The 25837-nt window shown below is 38.2% G+C and overlaps 1 protein-coding gene across 1 annotated transcript in view; it reads left to right on the top strand.

The window, feature by feature from the left end:
- The window catches only part of LOC129504494 (phospholipid-transporting ATPase IB-like), a 158885-nt gene that overhangs the window by 52789 nt on the left and 80259 nt on the right, over nucleotides 1-25837 (top strand). The window contains exons 19-21 of the mRNA XM_055317216.1: nucleotides 1303-1372; nucleotides 5978-6062; nucleotides 7627-7766. Of these exons, the coding sequence (XP_055173191.1) occupies nucleotides 1303-1372; nucleotides 5978-6062; nucleotides 7627-7766 (295 nt within the window). The remainder of the gene's footprint in view (nucleotides 1-1302; nucleotides 1373-5977; nucleotides 6063-7626; nucleotides 7767-25837) is intronic.

Here is a 25837-nt window from a genome sequence, read left to right as displayed (position 1 = left end):
CCTTCTTTTCCCTTAGACTTCAGAAGGCCTCCTGGTTCAGCCACTATGGCCTGATCCCCGAAGCCTATTGTGAGGATATTGGCGATGATTTTATTTTCTTTGTACTGTTTTGAATACTCAGGAAGTCTTATCGCTTAGACTATCTGAGCATTTCTAATGTGGAATCTGAAAAATTAGAAAAGGAAATTCTAGAAAATTAGAAAAAGAATAATTCATTCTTTTCAAGACCAGATGATTTTTTAAAATCATATTTTTTAAAGGCTTGTTAGCCAATGACATCTTTTTAAAAAAAGCTCTAAATCTCAGAAAAGTTGTTACCATTTTTTTCCTCTCTCTAGGAAAGGTTTTTCTAAAAACTTTATTTTAAGAAAATGTATTTTGATGTTCATTCTAGCTTTCCCCTTACTTAATATCTGATTATCACTATTATTGGAGCACTCATTTCCTGTCCTTAAAAGATAAGCTTCTGGCTAGGTGACACTTAAATGACTCAGTTGTCTTTAGTAGTATTCTGACAGCTAAGTAGTTAAAGCAATTGCTAGTCCCTATCTTTTTGACAAGTACTTTCTAGCTCATATGTTCAGGTATAGAACTACTCACTGGAACCCTCCTTGGATTGTGTCGCGAGATATGATAAATACCTGAGAAAGTGCTGAGTTGCTGGTAGTTTGTTTGGGTCTCTTGAAAAGTGGTTATAGGCCATCCAGGGTGATGGTCAGGGAATGACAAGATGAGGAAGAAGGAAAAAAAACAACAACCAATTTTGACCAGTTTACTTTGGCAGTGTGGGGGGTAAGGTGGAGAGGGTAGATCTTCAAGCCTATCTGGCCTGCTAAATCAGGAATAAAATCCATGAGTTTAGGTTCTACCATCAGAAAAAAAAACAAGAACAAAATGAAAAAAATCCAAAGGACTTTGAGACAGAACTATACATAAAAATAACTATACATAAAAGTAACAAGCCAGCAGGTTAATATCTCTATGCAGCAGGGTGAGAACAGGAAGGTCTACCTGATAGAGACAAATGTATTGTGCCAATACATTTCCCTGGAGGAAAAGGAGAGTAACTGGGAAATAGTAGTAGAAGGTGGACATTTGTATTAGAATCTCAGTTTGAGAAAGTAGGTAGAAAATAGGTAGAAAGTAGTTTAAGAAACGGAGACTAGCAAGAAACATATTGGCCTTTTCCCTAATGGTCAGCTGAGGACTTTGAGAATTCTTGTAACTTTGATTTTGAATGTGTGTGTGAGCACCATGTACTGAGGAACATAGAAGTTAATAATACATTTCATATTGTTTTAGTAATAGAAAAAGGATGTCTGTAATTGTGCGAACTCCTACAGGAAATCTCCGGCTCTACTGTAAAGGGGCTGTAAGTATAGGGATTCATTATTCATATTAACTCCTTCTCACTGTTTCAACAACTTGTAGGAAGCCTTTTATGACTTCAGAATATTTTAAAATGTTTTTACTTTGTGTCTGCTGTTGCCACTGGTTGTTGACAGCATCATCCAAGAGTGAAATAGAGTAGCCTCAAAGCTTCCCCAAGAGTCAAGTGCATTGAAATTTATGGTGGTTCACACCAGAGTATTTTTTTTTAAGATTTTATTTATTTATTCATGAGATACAGAGAGAGGAAGAGACACAGGCAGAGGGGAGAAACAGGCAGGGAGGCAGGGAGCCCGTCGTGGGACTGGATCCCGGGTCTCCAGGATCAGGCCCTGGGCTGATTGCGGTGCTAAACCGCTGAGCCACCCAGGCTTCCCCCACACCAAAGTGTTTATTAAGCTTTAATGTTAGTGAAATATTTGTTATTAAGTTGCTTTGTGGAAAACTAATGATTAACTTGTTGATGCTAAGGGTTTAAAACAGGAATTTTGATCCCAGTTTCAAGCCCAAAGTGCTTAGATTTGGTGAATCTCAGGAAATGGCTTTACCTCTATAAATCCTTTTTTCTTTTTTTTAAGACTTGTGTATATGTTCACAGACATAAGTACTTAAAAGAAAAACAGCTTTATTCAGGCAAAAGGGACATAAAATAGACTGCACATATTTAAAGTGTACAATTTGGTAAGTTTTGACACCAATCTGCTTTTTGTCACTATACATTTATTTGCATTTACTAAATTTTATATAAAGTCATATAGGTTGTATGGCTTTTTCTCTGGCTTCTTCTACTCATAATTACTTTAAAATTCATAAACATTGTAGTTCATTTCTTCATTTTGCTGAGTGGTATTCCATTGTGTGGATATAGCAGTTTGTTCATCCATCACCTGTTAATGGACTTTTTGTTTGCAGTTTTGTCTACTACAAACAATGTTCCTATAAACATTTGTGTACAAGTCCTTGTATGAACATATAGTTTCCTTTCTCTTTGGTAAATATCTAGCAGTAAAATGGCTAGGTCAATGGAAGGTGTATTTTAACTTTTAAGAAACCACCAAACTGTGGTCACATTCCTACCAGCAGTTGTCACCAACACTTGACATGGTTATTCTCTTTAATTTTAGCCATTCTAATAGGTGTGTATATCATTGTGAATTTAATTTACATTTCCATGCCATGACTGATGACAGTGAGCATCTTTTCATGTGCTTATTTTCTATCTGTGCTGGGGTTCCCAAGACTACCCATATCTTTTTAGTGGATCTCTAAAAGGATGCATGATTATATGCATGGTTAAGATGTATTACAGTAATGTAGCAAGGATACACAACCAGATTATAAGGGAAAAGTCACAAGCAGAGTCTGGAGGAATCCATGTGCAGGCTTCACATGGGAAGTTCATATCTGTTCAGAGAATTGAATACAAGCCAAATTCCTTAGACACCAGCCAAGAGCCAACCTTATAAGTAGGTCTTTCTAAGGATAGCCTTCTCTGACCTATGATGATAACTCTTTTCTGCACATTACCCAATTATTTTCTTTGGTGAAACGTCTGTTTAAATATTTGGCCCTATTTTTATAACTGTTTGTTTTTCTTTTTATTGAGTTTTGAGAATTCTTTTTTAACTTTTGGATATAGGTCCCTTATCAAATACATGATCTGCAAATATCTGTGGCTTATCTTTTCATTCTCTTAACAGTGTCTTTGAAGAACAGACATTTGTAATTTTGATGAAGTCCAATTCAACAGTTTGTTCCTTTATGGGTCATGCTTTTAGCAACCCATCTAACAAATCTTTGCCTAATTAAAGGTCACACAGATTTCTGCTTGTTTTCTCCTCCTTTGTATAGTTTTAGGGTTTATGTTTACCTCTGGAAACCAACTTGAATGATTTGTGGATATAGTATGAGACATAAGTTCATGTTTACAGATGAATATTTAATTTTCCAGCACCATTTATTTATTTATTTATTTTTAATTTTTATTTATTTATGATAGAGAGAGAGAGAGAGAGAGGCAGAGACACAGGCAGAGGGAGAAGCAGGCTCCATGCACCAGGATCCTGATGTGGGATTCGATCCTGGGTCTCCAGTATCGCGCCCTGGGCCAAAGGCAGGCGCCAAACTGCTGCGCCACTCAGGGATCCCCCATTTTTTAATTTTTAAAAGATTTTATTTACTTATTCATGAGAAACAGAGAGAGGCAGAGACACAGGCAGAGGGAGAAACAGACTGCATTCATGGAGCCTGACGTGGGACTCCATCCGGGGTCTCCAGGATCACGCCCCGGGCGGAAGGCAGCGCTAAACCACTGAGCCACCCAGGCTGCCCTCCAGCACCATTTATTAAACTGTTTATTCTTTCTTCACTTCTAGCCCTGTAAAATTAATGGGGAGTATTCTTTGCATTTCAGTTTTCTGGAAAAGTGTGTGTGGAATTGATATTATTTGTTCTTAAAATCTTTGCTAAAATTTACCAGAAAGCCACCTGAACATGAGGGCAGGCTAGCTAGACAGTTATTGGTTTTATTTATTCATTTTTTCAGTTATTTGGTTTTATTGATCTTCCTGAAGAAATTGCTTTCAGATTTGATTTTTTCTGAATGTTTCCCTGTTTTCTGTTTCATCTGTTTCTACTCTCTATTATTTCCATTCTTTGCTTACTTGTGGTTTGATTTCCTCCTCTTTCTCTAGCTTCATAAGGCAAAACTTGATTTATTTTTAATACCAATGTTTAGTGCTATAAATATCCTCCAAATTATTGCTTTAGTAGCATGCCACAAATTTTGATTTGTGCTGTATTTTCATCTTCAGTCACTTCAAAATATTCTAATATTCTAAGTTTTCTTTTGATTTCTTCTTTGACTCATGAGTTATTTTGAAGTGGGTCAGTTTTCAAATATTTAGGAATTTTCCAGAAATATTCCTTTAATTGACTTATGACATAATTCCATTTTATTACAGAACATACTTTGTATGACTTGACTCCTTTTAATTTTGTTGGAACTTGTTTTATGGCTCAGACTGTGACCTATCTAATGGGAAATGTTTTGTATGCACTTAAAAAACCTGAGTATTCTGCTGTTTTGGGGTAAAGTAGTTTATTAACTATCAGTTAAGTCAAGTTTATTGATAGTGTTATTCAAATCTTCCATATCCTTAATGATTTTTTGTCTACTTGTTCTATCAATTATTGAAAGGGGGATATTGAAACCCTCAACTGTCATTGTTGATTTGTGTTTTTCATCTTGAAGTTCTGTTAGTTTTTACTTCATTGCATTTGCTTCAATTAGTTTTATCTTCATTTTAAAACGATGTTATTAGATGCATAAACATTCAGAATTGCTAATTCCTCTTGATAAATCAACCCCTTTGTCATTGCAAAATGATTTTCCTTATCCCTGGCAATTTTCTTTACTCTGAAATCTCTATTGTCGTTGTAATATAGCCATTCCAGGCTTCTTTTGATTCGTGTTGGTAGGGAGTATCTTTTTCTTTCTTTTTAATCCATTTGTGTCTGTATATTTAAAGTGTGATTTCTAGAGGGCATGTAGTTGGTTCATTCACTTCATACTTATCCTGGAAATCTCTCCCTTTTAACTACATATTTAGACCATTTACCTGTGTGCTTATGGATACAGCTAGTTTAAATACATCATCTTGCCATTTATTTTCTATGTGTCCCAGTTCTTTTTTTCTTTATTCCAATAATTACTTGAGTATTTTTAATTCCAATTTATTTCCTTTATAAAAAAAATTTAGTGGTTGTTTTAGGTCTTATATTTTCAATTTATTACATTCTATTTTCAAGTGATAATATATTATTTCATGTGTAATATAAGAATTACAATTCTGAACTTCAATCTCTCTCTTCCCCATCTTTGCATTCTCGTCAGACATTTTAATTTTACAAATGTTATCAACTTCACGCTGTTCAAGCAATTATATATATTTTAATATTTAATATTAAATTTATATTAAATAAAATATAAATATATATGTTTATATAAGTATATAAAATATAAATAATTTATTTTAAATAAAATATATAAGAAAAATATTATATCTATATCTATATCTATATATATATATATATACACATATAGAGAGAGCCACATTCATTCACACACTACACAGACTACTCATTATCATTTTTCAGGGCTCTTCAGACTCATATTTCCATTTACTATAATCTCCTGTCTGATAGATTCCCTTTACCATATCGTATAGCATGGATCTGTTGGTGATATGTTCATGTCTGAAAAGATTTTTATTTCATCTTTATTTTCTCTCACCTTCATTTTGAAATAAATTTTTGCTCAATATAGGATGCTAGGTTGACAATTTTTTCTTTCAGTTCTCTAGAGATTGTGCTTCACTGGCTTATTTTGATTGTCTCAGTGAGAAATCTGTTATCTCTGTTGCTCTGTATGTAATGTATCATTTTTGGAATCATGCCTTCTGTGGGGCTGCTCGTGTTCCTTCACATGTATTAGATATAAATATAAAATTATAACACAGTATTTAGAAGTTAGATTTTCAGGCTTAGGTAAGATGTTGGTCACAAGAATTTTTTTTTTTTTTGATAGGATACAGTGATTTATGAGAGACTTTCAGAAGATTCTCTCTTTATGAAGGAGACATTAACCCATCTGGAACATTTTGCCAAAGGAGGTAAATGACAATTGTTCAGAATCTTGTTTCCTTTTGAAATGCTGTTCTTAAATATTGAAATTAAACCTGAATGCATGCCACTGATGCATGCCTATATGTGGGAACCCATTTCTATATGTGACTTTGTAATGCCTTCTGTCTGCTTAAAAATAAATAGTTCTTCAAACAAACCCTGTTGAGATATCATTTTTCCTTTCTTCTTCTCTCCACCAGTGTTTTATGTTTATGAGCAAACACTGAAAAATACATTTTTACTGTGCAGTTCTTCCTTTACTCCAAAAGCAGTGTATTCAAAGACCTCTGTCATCTCTATTTGTTGTACTAGGAACTTGGCCCATAATGGAAATGACGTGTTATATATTTCAAAGTTAATTACTTTGTTTATATAACTCAGAAACCTGACAGTTGATGTTTTCCTGCCATTCTCTTATTATCCTCCTGATTTTGACTTGTCATCTATCTCTCAAGAAATAAAATTCCATGAGTGAGTTTTGAATAAGAACAATACTCACTAAAAGGTTTACAGAACTTTTGAAGAAGTGAGGTGTAATAGTAAAGTAAAAGTAAAAAAGCTAATGTAAAAGTAAAGCTAATAATACCTGAGCTGTATCTCACTTTGTCCTTCTAGTTTATAAACTACTGCTTCCTATAGTTATGTGTGTCTTGCCTGAAAGTGTCGATATTTTGCAAGGTTACACTTTGGGCCTTTTGCTGCCATCTTAAAATATGTGTGAGATATAGGCAGGTTAAAACAGGTAGAAGCATATAGGAACTGTATTATAATGGAGCTCAAAACAGGATAACAACTTCTATAGCTTATCTGTGGAGAGTTAATTTCTAGGGGATCCTCAACTATCTGAATGTTTTGCAGGAGTCAGTCAGCCTAAAATATTAAAGTACCATATGATTTCTAAAATCTTTTCTTTGCAAAATGGGATCCAGATTAATTTTCTGTTATTTTAACAATTATGTGGCTTCCTTTGAAATTGGAAAACTAGAGCCACATTCATTCTTTCCTTCCTTCAACAAATAGTTACTGATTATTTATTGAATTCTGTGCACTGTTCTAAGCAGTGTACTGTGTACAGTACAGTACAATTCTGTGTACTGTTCCAGTACAGAAGTGAACAAAACATAGACAGCTCATCCCCTGAAGGAATTAGCCAATAGATAATGTCAGGGGGTAGTAAGTGCTATGGAAAAAAATTACTCAGGGTCCGGGGAACAGAGTGTGGGGTGCTATCTCTATAGGGTGAGTTAGGTAGAGACTGAAGGAAGGGAAAGAGAACCACATGGCTCTCTTGGGGAGAGTATTCCAGGTCAAGGGTGGAACAAGTTCAAGTGTCCAGAAGTGAGAGGATCAGCAGGGATAGGACCATAGGCAATGAGGAGAGGAGGAAATAAGATCAGCAAGGTAGCCAGGGACAGATCAGGTAAGGCCATGTGAAGGAGTTCCCATGACCTTTAAAATACTTTTGGATTTTGTTTTCGATTTCTGTATTCTTCCCCGATCTCCCTGATTGTTGGTGGCTTGATCTGTTTATAATTTCATTCTATCTTACAGGGCTGAGAACTCTCTGTGTTGCCTATACAGATTTAACTGAGGAAGAATATCAGCAGTGGTTGACAGAGTATAAAAAAGCTAGTTCAGTTATACAAGACAGGATGCAAAGTTTGGAAGAATGTTATGATAAAATTGAAAAGGTAACATACCTGATATGTACTCTACTTGCCCAGTGAAATATGTGAAAATATAGACTTACTAGTGTTTTCATATCCTGATGAAATTATAAAAACTCAGTTAAATATTTTTTTCCTTCAGAAGTATAAATTTGGGGCATCTGAGTGGCTCATTGGTTAAGTGGCTGCCTATGGCTCAGGTCATGACCTGAGATCCAGCCCCACATTGGGCTCCTTGCTCAGCGGGGAACCTGCTTCTCCCTCTCCCTCTGCTGCTCCCTCTGCCTGTGCTTGCTCTCTCTGTAAAAGAAATAAATAATCTTAACAAAAGAAAATCTTTAAAAAAGAATAAATCTGTCTTATACTGAAAATTTATAAAATACGTCTTTTAAAATATTCAAAGTATTTCTTTCATTTCTGAATTATATCCTAATCCCTTCAATTTTGTTACACTTTTTTATAATTTTTCCCTTCCAAAAGAAATACATGTTTATCACAGAAAATTAAGCTAAATAGTATAATAATCATCTTTAATGTTGGGCTAATGACTAAGTTCCGGTGTATAATCCTCCAATGTCTTTCTTCACATATGTAGTATTCCACTGTAGGTTTTTAATACACATACATGAATTTTTCCCATAGAAGTTAAATGTAAAAATCTCCCCCATCCAAAATCTCTGTCAAATTTTCCCCAAAAAATGTAGTTCAGGGACACCTTGGTGGCTCAGTGGTTGTCTGCCTTTGGCTCAGGAAGTGATCCTGGCGTCCTGGGATCAAGTCTCCTTCTGCCTATGTCTCTGCCTCTCTCTCTGTTTCTCTCATGAATAAATAAATAAAATCTTTTAAAAATATTGCTCAAATCATGAAATTTTTCACGTTGTAATAAACTGGAAATATTTTTCCATAGCACTGATTATTCTTCTGTTATTTTCTTAGATTAATCCATGGTATTCTATTACATGGATGAGTACACTTCTATTGTGCCATTCTTTGGTGGTTACTGTTCAGAGGGATCTCATGCACCTTGGACTCCTGAGTGTCACCGGAGGGTCATTGTGAATTTGCTTGTTGGGGCCTCAGGCTCTGTAGCTCCTGAACCAATTGCTATCTTAGTTTCTTGGCTTGAGTTCTTTTGTCATTGGGTTCCATGAACTCTGCATTTCATTCCTGCAGGAGCCAGAACAGATTTAGAGTGGAGGATTTTTTTTTTACATCATTGGGTCCATCTTCTTTTCAAAGTCATGTATTGAAAAATTAGGAACCTAACCTTGCTTCACACCAAGTGCATGAATGTGCTGCAGCAGCCCTCGTGGATAATTATTCAGCATCTGTTGACACAGCACATGAAGAGACTAACTGATTTATGTAACCCTCCTATTCCTTATGTTCCCAGCAGGTTGTCTATTGCTCTCCCATACTAGGAAGAAATCTGGGCAATTGCAAATTGACCTCTAGGAGCGCCTGGGTGGCTCAGTGGGTTAAGATTCTGACTCTTGGTTTCAGCTCAGGTAATGATCTCAGGGTCCTGAGATCGAACTCCACATAAGGCTCCATGCTCAGTGGCAAGCCTGGTTCTACCCTTCCCCCTGGTCTCCCCTGCCCCCAACCCTATGCCACATGCACTCTGTCTCTCATAAATAAAATCTTAAAAAAAAAAGGAAAATTGGCTTCTTGAACTTCAAAGATTGTACAATTCTTTTTCAATTAAACTGATATATTTTATATTTTAATTTTAAGTTTTAACCTGGAAGTCATGGTAACAAAGTCAAAGAGTAAGGAAGTCATAGGAAAAGAAAAAGAGTAAGTAAGTTTGCCTTGGCCAGGTATGTGAGATGGGTGGTGAGTGTCATGGTCTTATGTTGACTGGTTCATTCATCAGTTGAATGCTAGTCTCCAGTGTACAGAGTGCACACTATATACACAGTGAATGGCACATAGTCGGTATTCAACAAATATTAGTTGAATAAACGAATGAAATATTGGGAGTTGAATATTTTAAGTTTCTCTGCTTTCCCAGTAAGGTAGATAACTATGTATAATTGGTAGGGCTTGGTGTTAACTGCTTTTTTCTTTTCTTTAAACTTCAAAGGGCAGTAATAAATGGCCCCGTTTTTCCTTTCTGATCTTGGTGGTTTTTGACCTAGGTGAGTGTCATATTACATTTTAAAGATTGTCTGTATACTCAGAGCTAGCAATGAGTAGCATGCAGCACTTGGAAGGTCTGAATGGAGATCTAATCAGTTTTAGAGACTTTAACAAAACAATGTCATGCTCTTTAAGAAAACACTGAATTTTCTCTCCATGACTGAGGCTAAAAAGTACAAGAGTCAGAATACTCAATGTCTGTGTTTAGTATGACTGGGATATCTCTTTAGCCTGAGTCACTTATACAAATGACAGGCTCTGGGATGCTAAAATCACAGTGAAAATTGTCAAATGTATTCATTTGTGTTTTACTATCATCCCTTCCCTTTTGCACACAGGATGTTTTCCAGTTCACCCAGGAGCAATGAGCTCCTGGGGATTGAGTAACATGGACCAAACTTCTGGGGGACTGGGGACTAGACCTTGTTCTTCATTACATCTCTGTCCAGAGAGACCTACCTGTCTTGGGAACTAGGTAGCCCACTGAAGGGTACTTCATGAAAAATGGACACATTAGGAGGGCAAATGACTCATGAGAGGATTGCCAAGTGTACATAGATTTTGATCAGAGAAAATTGGATTTTTTAAAAAAGATCTATCTTTCAAGATGTAATGGCCTAAAATAATTTTTATTCTTGATCTATCTTTCTTTCTTTCTTTCTTTCTTTCTTTCTTTCTTTCTTTCTTTCTTTCTTTCTTTCTTTTTTCTTTCTTTCTTTTGAAATTTATGTCATCAGTTCTAGTACTCTGGACTTGCAACAAATGTATGCCATCTAGAAAAACTTGTCCTTCAATTGTCATTTTTCTTATTTTTTTTATTAGCCACCAGAGCATCTAATCTTCTGCCTTCTGACTTGTGTTAATTTCCACAGTTCTGATCTTTTATTAGTTACAGTTATATGGCTATTCTCTGCAGATTTTTAGGTAAGTGTTGGAATCTGGCACCAAAGACTTGTCAGGGTCAAGTAGTTCTATGAAATTGATTCTTATAGATAATTCCATGTACATTATTATGATCCTACTTGTTTTCAGTTATAGGGAGTTATTTTCTGATCTTCTTCCTAGCTCTTGAGACTAGTTGCCCTTCTTTGCCTCCTGAGTATTTTTCCTTTGGACACTTATAAGATTTAAATTTCTTGACACTTTCGTCCTCTTCAGCTCAAGATGGTTCCCTCCTGAGCTATAGGCAGCCTCAGCCGCACCACCGCCTCCCGGATGTTCCGCTGCCCAGGTTATGTATGCTGCAACTTTACAGGGTCCTCTGCTCTGTGATCTAGAACCCATATTAACTATGGAGTTAAAGGGGATGTGGTGTTGTTCAAATTAACTCGCCCAATTCAAAGGTAAATACACTGAATAAAGAACTAAACAGAATTCGTGGAAGTAATGAATGAAATCTGGGCTAGTGATCAAATCAGAAGTGCTGTCCTTATCTCTATGAAGCCAGGCTGCTTTATTGCAGGTGCTGACATCAACATGTTAGCTTCTTGTAAGACCCATGAAGAGATAACACAAATATCACAGGAAGGACAGAGAATGTTTGAGAAACTTGAGAAGTCCAGAAAGCCTATTGTGGCTGCCATCAGTGGAGCCTGTTTAGGAGGAGGACTTGAGCTTGCCATTTCCTGCCAATATAGAATAGCAACCAAAGATAGAAAAACAGTATTAGGTGCCCCTGAAGTCTTGCTGGAGATCTTACCAGGAGCATGAGGCACACAAAGGCTGCCCAAAATGGTGGGCCTGCCTTCTGCTTTTGACATGATGTTGACTGCAGACAGAGCAAAGAAAATGGATCTGGTTGAACTCCTGAGACCAGGATTAAAACCTCCAGAGGGATGGACAATTGAATACTTAGAAGAAGTTGCAGTTAATTTTGCCAAAGGACTATCTGATAAGAAAATCTCTAGGAAAAAAAAAAGAAAATCTCTATAAAAAGAAACAAGGAATTAGTAAAAAAATTGACATCATATGCCCTGAGGTTTACAAAAAGGTGGAAGAAAAAGTATGAAAACAGACCAAAGGCGTTTATCCTGCACCTCTGAAAATGATCGATGTGGTAAAGATTGGAATTGAGCAAGGGAACGATGCTGGCTATCTCTCTGAATCTCAGAAATTTGGAGAGCTTGCAATGACCAAAGAATCAAAGGTGTTGATGGGACTATCACAGTCAGGTCCTGTGTAAGAAGAATAAATTTGGAGCTCTGCAGAAAGAAGTAAAGGACCTAGCCATTCTTGATGCAGGGCTGATGGGAGCTGGCATAGCCCAGGTCTCTGTGGATAAGGGCCTGAAGACCATACTTAAAGATGCTATGCCAACTGGGCTGGGCTGAAGACAGCAGCAGGTGTTCAAAGGATTGAATGATAAAGTGAAGAAGAAAGCTCTAACATCATTTGAAAGGGACTCCATTTTTAGCAACTTGACTAGGCAGCTTGATTACCAGGGTTTTGAAAAGGCTGACATGGTGATTGAAGCTGTTTTTGAGGACCTGAGTCTTAAGCACAGAGTGTTAAAAGAAGTAGAGGTAGTGATTCCAGATCACTGTCTTTGCCAGTAACACATCTGCTCTCCCGATCAATGAAATTACTGCTGCCAGCAAAAGATCTGAGAAGGTGATTGGCATGCACTACTTCTCTCCTGTGGACAAGATGCTGCTGCTGGAGATTATTACAACAGATAAAATGTCTAAGGACACCACTGCTTCAGTGGTAGCTGTCGGGCTCAAGCAGGGGAAGGTCATCACTGTGGTGAAAGATGGACCTGGCTTCCATACCACCAGGTGCCTTGCACCCATGATGTCTGAAGTCCTCAGAATCCTCCAGGAAGGAATTGAGCCGAAGAAGCTGGATTCCCTTACCACAAGCTTTGGCTTTCCTGTGGGTGCTGCCACACTGGTGGATGAAGTTGGTGTGGATGTAGCAAAATATATATCAGAAGATCTGGGCAAAGCCTTTGGGGAACGGTTTGAAGGTGGAAACATAGAACTGCTGAAGGAGATGGTGTCCAGGGATTTCCTGCGTCACAAGTCTGGGAAGAGCTTTTACATCTACCAGGAGGGTGTGAAGACTAAGAATGTGAATTCTGACATGGATGGTATTTTGTCAAGTCTGAAGGTGCACCCTAAGTATGGCGTCTCCTTGGATGAAGACATCCAGTACCACCTGGTGACAAGATTTGTGAATGAGGCCATCATGTGCCTGTAGGAAGGAATCTTGGCCACACCCACAGAGGGAGACATCAGAGCAGTGTTTGGACTTGGCTTTCCCCCATGTCTTGGAGGGTGGGCCCTTCTGCTTTGTGGATCTGTATGGTGCTCAGAAGATAGTGGACCGGCTCAGGAAGTATGAGGCTGCCTATGGAAAACAGTTCACCCCATGCCAGCTGCTCATTGACCACGCGAACAGTGCTAACAAGAAGCTCTACTAGTGAGCAGGCCCTCACCTTGCTCACTAGACTAACACACTAACCCAGCTGCCTGTGGTGCTGGTTCTCCAGCAGAGTGGCATTTAGATTTATCAGAGTAACCAGAAGGAAAACAAACTCTGGCATTGGGTGTGCACCCTGATTAAAGTGCCTTCAGCTATGACAGTTGCTCCCTTCTGCTGAAGTCTGGCTGTGAATTAGTTTTCACTTCAAGAAGAGAAACTCCTTAATTTCTCTTTCTTCTGTCTCATTCTTTGTGTATAGATATTCAACTGATTTCTTGCATTGATTTTTATATTCTGCCACTTTGCTGAATTCCTGTATGAGTTCTAGCAATTTTGGGGTGAGGTCTTTTTGGGTTTTCCACATAGGGTATCATGTTCTCTGCAAAGAGTGACAATTTGACTTCTTTTTTGCTGATTCAGATGCCTTTTATTTCTTTTTTGTTGTCTGATTGCTGAGGCTAGGACTTCTAGTACTATGCTGAACAACAATGGTGGTAATAGACATCCCTGCCACGTTCCTAACCTTAGGGGAAAAACTCAGTTTTCCCCATTGAGAATGACATTTGCTGTAGGCTTTTCCTAGATGGCTTTTGTGATATTGAGATATGTTCCCTCTATTCCTACATTGTGAAGTGTTTTAATCAAGAAAGGATGCTATACTTTGTCAAATGCTTTTCCTGCATCTATTGATTGAGAGGATCATATGGTTTTTCTCTTTTGTTTTATTAATGTAGTGTATCACATTGATTGATTTGTGAATGTTGAACAGCCTTTGCAGCCCAGGAATAAATCCCACTTGGTCATGGTGAATAATCCTTTTAATGTACTGTTGGATCCTATTAGCTAGTATTTTGGTGAGAATTTTTGCATCCATGTTCATCAGAGATATTGGTCTGTAATTCTTTTTTGTGCTGGGGTCTTTGTCTGGTTTTGGGATCAAGGTAATTCTGGCCTCATAAAAAGAGTTTGGAAGTTTTTCTTCCATTCCTATTTTTTGAAGCAGCTTCAGAAAAATAGATATTAATTCTTCTTTAAATATTTGGTAGATAACTCTGGGAAACAAACAAGGGGTGGTGGAAAGGGAGGTGGGCGGGGGGTTGGGGTGACTAGGTGATGGGCACTGAGGGGGGCACTTGATGGGATGAGCACTGGGTGTTATGCTATATTTTGGCAAATTGAACTCCAATTAAAAAAATTATATATATATATATATATATATATATATATATATATATATATATATATTTGGTAGAATTCCCCTGGGAAGCCATCTGGCCCTGGATTCTTGTTTGTTGGGTGATTTTTGATTACTGATTCACTTTCCTTGCTTGTTATGGGTCTGTTCAGATTTTCTATTTCTTCCCGTTTCCAGTTTGGTAGCTTATACATCTCTAGGGATGCATCCATTTCTTCCAGATCACCTAATTTGTTGGCATATAGTTGCTCATAATATGTACTTATAATTGTTTGTATTTCTTTGGTGTTGGTGGTAATCTCTACTATTTCATTCATGATTTTATTTATTTGGGTCCTTTCTCTTTTCTTTTTGATAAATCTGGCCAGGGGTTTATCAACCTTATTAATTACCTTAGTTTCGTTGATCTGTTCTACTATTCTTTTGGTTTCTATTTCATTGGTTTCTGCTCTAATCTCTATAATTTCTCTTTTCCTGCTGGGTTTAGGCTTTATTTGCTGTTCTTTCTCCAGCTTCTTTAGGTGTAAGGTTAGGTTTTGTATTTGAGACCTTTCTTATTTCTTGAGAAAGGCTTATATATTGCTATATACTTCCCTCTTTGAACTGCCATTGCTGCGTCCCAAAGATTTTGAACAGTTATGTTTTCATTTCCATTTGTTTCCATGATTTTTTTTTTGAATTTCTTTTTGATTTCCTTGTTGACCCATTCATTGTTTAGTAGGATGCACTTTAGCCTCCATGTGTTTGGGTTCTCCAAATTTCCTCTTGTTACTGAGTTCAAGTTTCAAAGCATTGTGGTCTGAAAATATGCTGGGAATGATCTCCGTCTTTTGGTACCAGTTGAGACCTGATGTATGTCCCAATGTGTGATCTATTCTGGAGAATGTTCCACGTGCACTTGAGAAGAATGTGTATTTTTTTTTTTTTTTTTGCTTTAGGATAGAATATTCTGAATATATCTGTAAAGTCTATCTGGTCCTGTATGTCATTCAAAGCCCTTGTTTTCTCATTAATCTTCTACTGAGATGATCTGTCCATTGCTGTGACTGGGGGGTATTAAAGTCCCCTACTATTATTGCATTATTATCAATGTTTCTTTAATTTTGTTATTAATTGGCTTATATAATTGGCTGCTCCCATGTTAGAGTCATAAATATTTACCATTGTTAGATCTTGTTGGATAGACCCTTTAATTATGATATAGTGTCTTTCCTCATTTCTTATTACAGTCTTTGATTTAAAATCTAATTTGGGAGGGGCAAGATGGCGGAAGAGCAGGGTCCCCAAATCACCTGTCCCCACCAAATTACCTAGATAACCTTCAAATCATCCTGAAAATCTACGAATTCGGCCTGAGGTTTAAAGAGAAAACAGCTGAAATGCTACAGTGAGAAGAGTTCGCGCTTCTATCAAGGTAGGAAGACGGGGAAAAAGAAATAAAGAAACAAAAGGCCTCCGAGGGGGAGGGGCCCCGCGAGGAGCCGGGCTGAGGCCGGGGCGAGTGTCCCCAGGACAGGAGAGCCCCGTCCCGGAGGAGCAGGAGCTGCACCAACCTTCCCGGGCGGAAAGGGGCCCGCAGGGAGTTGGAGCAGGACCCAGGAGGGCGGGGATGCCCTCGGGCTCCCGGGGACACTAACAGACACCTGCGCCCCGGGAGAGTGCGCCGAGCTCCCTAAGGGCTGCAGCGCACACGGCGGGGCCGGAGCAGCTCGGAGGGGCTCGGGCGGCGGCTCCAGGGAGGGGGCTGCGGGGCGGGAGCGCGAATCCCACAGCGCAGGCCCCGGAGCACTGGGCGCCGGGACACAGCCCAGGATCCGGCCTCCCCCGGGACAGGCAGAGGCCGGGAGGGCCCAGGACAGCGAGGACGCTCCTGCCCCGAGCTGAGCAGATCAGCGGCCCCGCCCCGGAGCCTCCAGGCCCTGCAGACGGAGAGCCGAGAGCCCCGAGCCCCGTAGTTCCTGCGGAGGCTGAATCCAGGCTTCCAGAGTTGCCATAGCAACTGCGGCTGTTCCTCCTGGGGCCCCACGGGGTAAACAACCCCCGCTGAGCCCGGCAGCAGGCAGGGGCAGAGCAGCTCCCCCAAGTGCAAACACCTGAGAATCAGCACAGCAGGCCCCTCCCCCAGAAGACCAGCTGGACGGACCAGTGATACTCCCCCGTGTTCCAATACAACTTGTTTTTGGCCACTCTGCACTGAGCAAAATGACTAGAAGGAAAACCTCACCTCAAAAGAAAGAATCAGAAACAGCCCTCTCTCCCACAGAGTTACAAAATCTGGATTACACTTCAATGTCAGAAAGCCAATTCAGAAGCACCATTATACAGCTACTGGTGGCTCTAGAAAAAAGTATTAAGGACTCACGAGACTTCATGACTGCAGAATTTAGATCCAATCAGGCAGAAATTAAAAATCAATTGAATGAAATGCAATCCAAACTAGAAGTCCTAACGACGAGGGTTAACGAGGTGGAAGAACGAGTGAGTGACATAGAAGACAAGTTAATAGCAAAGAGGGAAACTGAGGAAAAAAGAGACTGACAATTAAAAGACCATGAAGACAGATTAAGGGGAAAAAACGACAGCCTGAGGAAGAAAAACCTATATTTAATTGGGGTTCCTGAAGGGATAGAGAGCGCCGAAAGGGATAGAGAGCCAGAATATGTATTTGAACAAATCCTAGCTGAAAACTTTCCTAATCTGGGAAGGGAAACAGGCATTCAGATCCAGGAAATAGAGATCCCCCCCCTCCTAAAATCAATAAAAACCATTCAACACCTCGACATTTAATAGTGAAGCTTGCAAATTCCAAAGATAAAGAGAAGATCCTTAAAGCAGCAAGAGACAAGAAATCCCTGACTCTTATGGGGAGGAGTATTAGGGTAACAGCAGACCTCTCCACAGAGACGTGGCAGGCCAGAAAGGGCTGGCAGGATATATTCAGGGTCCTAAATGAGAAGAACATGCAACCAAGAATACTTTATCCAGCAAGGCTCTCATTCAGAATGGAAAGAGAGATAAAGAGCTTCCAAGACAGGCAGGAACTGAAAGAATATGTGACCTCCAAACCAGCTCTGCAAGAAATTTTAAGGGGGACTCTTAAAATTCCCCTTTAAGAAGAAGTTCAATGGAACAATCCACAAAAACAAGGACTGAATGGATATCATGATGACGCTAAACTCATATCTGTCAATAGTAACTCTGAACATGAACGGGCTTAATGACCCCATCAAAAGGCGCAGGGTTTCAGACTGGATAAAAAAAGCAGGACCCATCTATTTGCTGTCTACAAGAGACTCATTTTAGACAGAAGGACACCTACAGCCTGAAAATAAAAGGTTGGAGAACCATTTACCATTCAAATGGTTCTCAAAAGAAAGCAGGAGTAGCCATCCTTATATCAGATAAACTAAAATTTACCCCGAAGACTACAGTGAGAGATGAAGAGGGACACTATCTCATACTTAAAGGATCTATCCAACAAGAGGACTTAACAATCCTCAATATATATGCCCCGAATGTGGGAGCTGCCAAATATTTAAACCAATTATTAACCAAAGTGAAGAAATACTTAGATAATAATACACTTATACTTGGCAACTTCAATCTAGCTCTTTCTACCCTCGATAGGTCTTCTAAGCACATCTCCAAAGAAACGAGAGCTTTATTTTTTTTTAAGATTTTATTTATTTATTCATAGAGACACACACAGAGAGAGAGAGGCAGAGACACAGGCAGAGGGAGAAACAGGCTCCATGCAGAGAGCCTGATGTGGGACTCGATCCAGGGTCTCCAGGATCACTCCCTGGGCTGCAGGCAGCGCTAAACCGCTGCGCCACCAGGGCTGCCCAAACGAGAGCTTTAAATGATACACTGGACCAGATGGATTTCACAGATATCTACAGAACTTTACATCCAAACTCAACTGAATACACATTCTTCTCAAGTGCACATGGAACTTTCTCCAGAATAGACCACATACTGGGTCACAAATCAGGTCTGAACCGATACCAAAATATTGGGATCATCCCCTGCATATTCTCAGACCATAATGCGTTGAAATTAGAACTAAATCACAACAAGAAGTTTGGAAGGACCTCAAACACGTGGAGGTTAAGGTTAAGGACCATCCTGCTAAAAGATGAAAGGGTCAACCAGGAAATTAAGGAAGAATTAAAAAGATTCATGGAAACTAATGAGAATGAAGATACAACCGTTCAAAATCTTTGGGATGCAGCAAAAGCAGTCCTAAGGGGGAAATACATCGCAATACAAGCATCCATTCAAAAACTGGAAAGAACACAAATACAAAAGCTAACCTTGCACATAAAGGAGCTAGAGAAAAAACAGCAGATAGATCCTACACCCAGCAGAAGAAAAGAGTTAATTAAAATTCGAGCAGAACTCAACGAAATCGAGACCAGAAGAACTGTGGAACAGATCAACAGAACCAGGAGTTGGTTCTTTGAAAGAATTAATAAGATAGATAAACCATTAGGCAACCTTATTAAAAAGAAGAGAGAGAAGACTCAAATTAATAAAATCATGAATGAGAAAGGAGAGATCACTACCAACACCAAGGAAATACAAATGATTTTAAAAACATATTATGAACAGCTCTACGCCAATAAATTAGGCAATCTAGAAGAAATGGACGCATTCCTGGAAAGCCACAAACTACCAAACTGGAACAGGAAGAAATAGAAAACCTGAACAGGCCAATAACCAGGGAGGAAATTGAAGCAGTCATCAAAAACCTCCCAAGACACAAGAGTCCAGGGCCAGATGGCTTCCCAGGGGAATTCTATCAAACGTTTAAAGAAGAAATCATACCTATTCTACTAAAGCTGTTTGGAAAGATAGATGGAGTACTTCCAAATTCATTCTATGAGGCCAGCATCACCTTAATTCCAAAACCAGACAAAGACCCCACCAAAAAGGAGAATTACAGACCAATATCCCTGATGAACATGGATGCAAAAATTCTCAACAAGATACTAGCCAATAGGATCCAACAACACATTAAGAAAATTATTCACCATGACCAAGTAGGGTTTATCCCCGGGATGCACGGCTGGTTCAACACTCGTAAAACAATCAATGTGATTCATCATATCAGCAAGAGAAAAACCAAGAACCATATGATCCTCTCATTAGATGCAGAGAAAGCATTTGACAAAATACAGCATCCATTCCTGATCAAAACTCTTCAGAGTGTAGGGATAGAGGGAACTTTCCTCGATATCTTAAAAGCCATCTACGAAAAGCCCACAGCAAATATCATTCTCAATGGGGAAGCACTGGGAGCCTTTCCCCTAAGATCAGGAACAAGACAGGGATGTCCACTCTCACCACTGCTATTCAACAGAGTACTGGAAGTCCTAGCCTCAGCAATCAGACAACAAAAAGACATTAAAGGCATTCAAATTGGCAAAGAAGAAGTCAAACTCTCCCTCTTCGCCGATGACATGATACTCTACATAGAAAACCCAAAAGCCTCCACCCCAAGATTGCTAGAACTCATACAGCAATTTGGTAGCGTGGCAGGATACAAAATCAATGCCCAGAAATCAGTGGCATTTCTATACACTAACAATGAGACTTAATTCAATTGGATTGAATTAAGGAGTCAATCCCATTTACAATTGCACCCAAAAGCATAAGATACCTAGGAATAAACCTAACCAAAGAGGTAAAGGATCTATACCCTCAAAACTATAGAACACTTCTGAAAGAAATCGAGGAAGACACAAAGAGATGGAAAAATATTCCATGCTCATGGATTGGCAGAATTAATATTGTGAAAATGTCAATGTTACCCAGGGCAATTTACGCATTTAATGCAATCCCTATCAAAATACCATGGACTTTCTTCAGAGAGTTAGGACAAATTATTTTAAGATTTGTGTGGAATCAGAAAAGACCCCGAATAGCCAGGGGAATTTTAAAAAAGAAAACCATATCTGGGGGCATCACAATGCCAGATTTCAGGTTGTACTACAAAGCTGTGGTCATCAAGACAGTGTGGTACTGGCACAAAAACAGACACATAGCTCAATGGAACAGAATAGAGAACCCAGAAGTGGCCCCTCAACTTTATGGTCTACTACTATTCGATAAAGGAGGAAAGACTATCCATTGGAAAAAAGACAGTCTCTTCGGGATCCCTGGGTGGCACATCGGTTTGGCGCCTGTCTTTGGCCCAGGGCGCGATCCTGGAGACCCGGGATTGAATCCCACATCGGGCTCCCGGTGCATGGAGCCTGCTTCTCCCTCTGCCTGTGTCTCTGCCTCTCTCTCTCTCTCTCTCTCTCTCTCACTATCATAAATAAATTAATATATATATATATATATATATATATATATATATATATATATATATATATATATAAAGACAGTGTCTTCAATAAATGGTGCTGGGAAAATTGGACATCCACATGCAGAAGAATGAAACTAGACCACTCTCTTGCACCATACACAAAGATAAACTCAAAATGGATGAAAGATCTAAATGTGAGACAAGATTCCATCAAAATGCTAGAGGAGAACATAGGCAACACCCTTTTTGAACTCAGGCACAGTAACTTCTTGCAAGATACATCCATGAAAGCAAAAGAAACAAAAGCAAAAATGAACTATTGGGACTTCATCAAGATAAGAAGCTTTTGCACAGCAAAGGATACAGTCAACAAAACTAAAAGACAACCTACAGAATGGGAGTAGATATTTGTAAATGACGTATCAGATAAAGGGCTAGTTTCCAAGATCTATAAAGAACTTATTAAACTCAACACCAAAGAAACAAACAATCCAATCATGAAATGGGCAAAAGACATGAACAGAAATCTCACAGAGGAAGACATAGACATGGCCAACACACACATGAGAACATGCTCTGCATCACTTGCCATCAGGGAAATACAAATCAAAACCACAATGAGATACCACCTCACACCAGTGAGAATGGGGAAAATTAACAAGGCAGGAAACCACAAATGTTGGAGAGGATGCGGAGAAAAGGGAACCCTCTTACACTGTTGGTGGGAATGTGAACTGGTACAGCCACTCCGGAAAACTGTGTGGAGGGTCCTCAAAGAGTTAAAAATAGTCCTGTCCTACGACCCAGCAATTGCACTGTTGGGGATTTACCCCAAAGATTCAGATGCAATGAAACGCCAGGACACCTGCACCCCGATGTTTCTAGCAGCAATGTCCACAATAGCCAAACTGTGGAAGGAGCCTTGGTGTCCATCGAAAGATGAATGGATGAAGAAGATGTGGTTTATGCATACAATGGAATATTCCTCAGCCATTAGAAACGACAAATACCCACCATTTGCTTCAACGTGGATGGACCTGTAGGGTATTATGCTGAGTGAAGTAAGTCAATTGGAGAAGGACAAACAGTGTATGTTCTCATTCATTTGGGGAATATAAATAACAGTGAAAGGGAATATAAGGGAAGGGAGAAGAAAAAGACTCCTAACTCTGGGAAACGAACTAGGGGTGGTGGAAGGGGAGGAGGGTGGGGGTGGGGGTGAATGGGTGACGGGCACTGAGGGGGACACTTGACAGGATGAGCACTGGGTGTTACTCTGTATGTTGGTAAATTGAACACCAATAAAAAATTAATTTATTTAAAAAAATCTAATTTGTCTGATATAAGGATTGCTACCCCAGATTTCTTTTGATGTCTATTAGCATGATAAATGTCTTTCCACCCCCTCACTTTAAATCTGGAAGTGTCTTTGGATATAAAATGAATCTCTTGCAGACAGCATATCAATAGTTCTTGCTTTTTTAAATCCAGTCTGATAATCTATGTCTTTTGATTGGGGCAGTTAGCCCATTAATATTCAGAGTAACTATTGAGAGATACAAATTTTATGCCATTGTATTTTCTGTAAAATCACTGTTTCTATATAGTCTTTGTTCATAGCCCAAAGACTCTTTACTTAAAGTGGGCTCCCTCTTCACTTAAAGTGTCTCTTTTAATATTTCTTGCAGGGCTTGTTTAGTGATTAAGAATTCTTTTAGTTTCTGTTTGTTCTTGGATATTTTTATCTCTCCTTCTATTATGAGTGACATGCTAGTTGGATAAGTATTCTTGGCTGCATATTTTTCTCATTTAACACCCTGAATATATCATGCCAATTCTTTCTGCCCTGCCAGGTCTCTGTGGATACGTCTGCTGCCAGTCTAATGTTTCTACTCACTTGAGTTGTGGATCTCTGGTCCTGAGATGCTTTCAGGATTTTCTCTTTGTCTCTGAGATTTGCAAGTTTCACTATTATATATTAGGCTGTTGATCCATTCTTAATGATTTTAAGGGGTGCTTCTCTGTGCCTCCTAGACTTGGATAACTGTTTCCTTCCCCAGATTAGGGAAGTTCTCTGCTATAATTTGCTCCAACACTTTCTGCCCCTCTCTTTCCTCTTTTTCTGGGATCCCAATTATTCTAATATTGTTTTGCTTAATGGTATCACTTATCTCTCGAATTCTTCCCTTGTGATCCAGTAGTTGTTTATCTCTCTTTTTCTCAGCTTCTTTATTCTCTATCATTTTGTCTTCTATATCACTAACTCTCTCTTTTGCCTCATTTATCCTAGCAGTTAGAACCTCCATTTTTTGTTGCATCTCATTAATGGCCTTTTTGATTTCCATTTGATTAGATTTTAGTTCTTTTATTTATCCAGAAAGGGATTCTCTAGTGTCTTCTATGCTTTTTTCAAGCCTAGCTAATATCTTTATAGTCATTATTCTGAATTCTAGTTCTGATATCTTACTTATGTCCATACTGATTAGGTCCCTGGCAGTCAGTACCTCCTGTTCTCTTTTTGGAGGTGAGTTTTTCCATCTTGTCTTTCTGTTCAGAGAAGAATATATGAATGAGACGATAAACTACTAAGATGGCAACAATGACCCCAGAGAAATACACACTAAACAAATTAGAAGAGACCTGAAACAAACATACAAAAAAGAATATCAGACATGTGAACAGATTAGAGCAATACACTGGATCCTGGGTGTATTTTGGCCTGTTTGTTAAATCCCAAAATTGTAACAAAAGAAAAACTTCGATATATAGAAAAAATTAAATATAATGAAAGGATAGAATGTAACTGTAAAAATGAAAATTGAAAGACAAAAAAAAAGAGAGAAGATATATAACTAGGCAGGTGGACAGAACAGAGCAATACCATATTCTGAGTGTATTTTGGTCAGTTTGTTAGAAGAAACTACATCTCAGAATTGTAAAGAAAGAAAAAAAAATATATAATATACAAAAATAAAATTAAATACATTGAAAGGCTAGAATGTAATTGTAAAGATGAAAATTTAAAAAGATTTTAACAAAATAGAAAAAAAAAGGAAGAAGAAAAGAAAGTGAATATGATCAGACAGGTGAAGAGAACAGAGCCATACACTAGATTCTCGGTCTGTTAGAAGAAACGACATCCCAAAATTGTAAAGAAAGAAGAGCTTATATATAAACAAAAGTAAAACTAAATACAATGAATGGGTAGAATGTAACTTGCAGAAAGTGGTTGTTTTTGTATTTGTAGAGTTGTAGCTATTCTTTTCTCAGATCTTTGGTTGAATTCACAAGCGTTCAGAATGATTTAATAGCTGTCTAGCTGAATTCCTGGGACCAGGTGAAACTAAGGTTTCCTACTCCTCCACCATCTTGGACTCTCCTGGATTCATTTTATATTTTAAATGTGCATGCCCAGCTGTTATAGCACTATTTTTTGAAAAAGACTATATTTTTTCCATTGACTTGCCTTTGCTCCTTTGTCAAAGATTAGTTATATTTGTAGGGGTCTATTTCTGTCTGGATTTTCTATTTTAGGTTCTAATGACCTATTTGTCTATACTTTCACCAATACTACAGTATTTTGATTACTATTATTTTATAGTAACTCTTGAAGTTGGGTAATATCAGTTGCCTGATTTTGTTCTTTTCTTCAGTATTGTCTTGGCTAAACTGAGTCTTTTACCTTTCAATAAAAACTTTAGAATCAGTTTGTTGATATCCACAAAATAACTTTCTTTGATTGTTAAGACTGATATGGACTGACATCATAACAATACTAAGTCTTCTTATCTGTGAACATGATGTATCGTCCCATTCATTTAGGTCCTCTTGATTTCTTTCATCAGAGTTTTGTAGTTGTCTTCATATATAACTTGTAAATATTTTGTTAGATTTATACTTATAAACCCCCTTTGGATGCTAAAGTAAATTGTATTGTTTTTAATTTCAAATTCCAATTGTTCATTGATGTTTGTATATTAACCACATATCCTATAACATTGCTATAATCACTTGTTACATTTGATTCTTTAGAATTTTCTACATAAACAATCATGTTATCTGCAAACAAAGTCATTTTTCTTCCTTCCCAATCCTTTTACCTTTTATTTCCTTATTTTATCATACTAGCTAGAACTTCCAGTATGATGTTGAATTGGAGTGTTAAGAAGCACATCCTTTCCTTGTTCCCTGTCTTAAGGAGGAAAAGCATCTAGTTTCTCACCGTTAAGTATATTAGCTATAGGTTTTTTAGTAAGTGTTACTTATCAAGTTGAGGAAGTCTCCCCCTGTTCTAGGTTTCCTGAGGGTTTTTTTTTTTTTTTTAGGAACTTTAAAACTTAATGAGTATTAGGTTCCCACAAATTTTGATAAATTGCATTCTAATTTTATTTTAGTTCATATTTTTAAATTTCTTTGGAGACTTCATCTTTGACCCATGTGTTATTTAGAAATAGTTTTGCTTAATCTCCAGATATTTTGGGACTCTTTCAGCTATCCTTCTATTATTGATTTCTAGTTTAATTCCATTGTGACCTGATAGCATACTTTGATCAATTCTATTTTTCAAAAAACTTGCTAATGTGTGCTTTATGGCCTAGAACGTGGTCTATCTTGGTGTTTCATGTGAGATTGAGTTAAAAGTGTATTCTGCTATTGAACAAACATTCTCTCAATGTCAATTACATGTAATGAATTGATGGCTCTGTTCTGTTCAATTATATCCTTACAGATTATGTCTGTTGGATCTGTTGATTATTGACAGAGAGGTATTGGAGTCTTCACCTATAAGAGTACATTCATCTCTTTGCTGTTCCACGAGTTCTTGTCTAATATACTTTGATGCTCTGTTGTTGTTAGGTGCACTGAGGATTACTATGTCTTCTTAGAGAACTGACTCCTTTATTATTAGGCTATGCCTCTTTTTATTCCTGAAAATTTTCCTATTCTGAAGTCAGCTTTGTCTGAAATTAATATAGCTCCTCCAGCTTCTTTTATTAGTGTTAGTATAGTGTA

This window comes from Nyctereutes procyonoides, unplaced genomic scaffold, assembly GCF_905146905.1.
Source record: "Nyctereutes procyonoides isolate TBG_1078 unplaced genomic scaffold, NYPRO_anot_genome, whole genome shotgun sequence".
Classification (NCBI taxonomy): Eukaryota; Metazoa; Chordata; class Mammalia; order Carnivora; family Canidae; genus Nyctereutes; species Nyctereutes procyonoides.
This window is presented reverse-complemented; position numbering and strand designations above follow the sequence as displayed.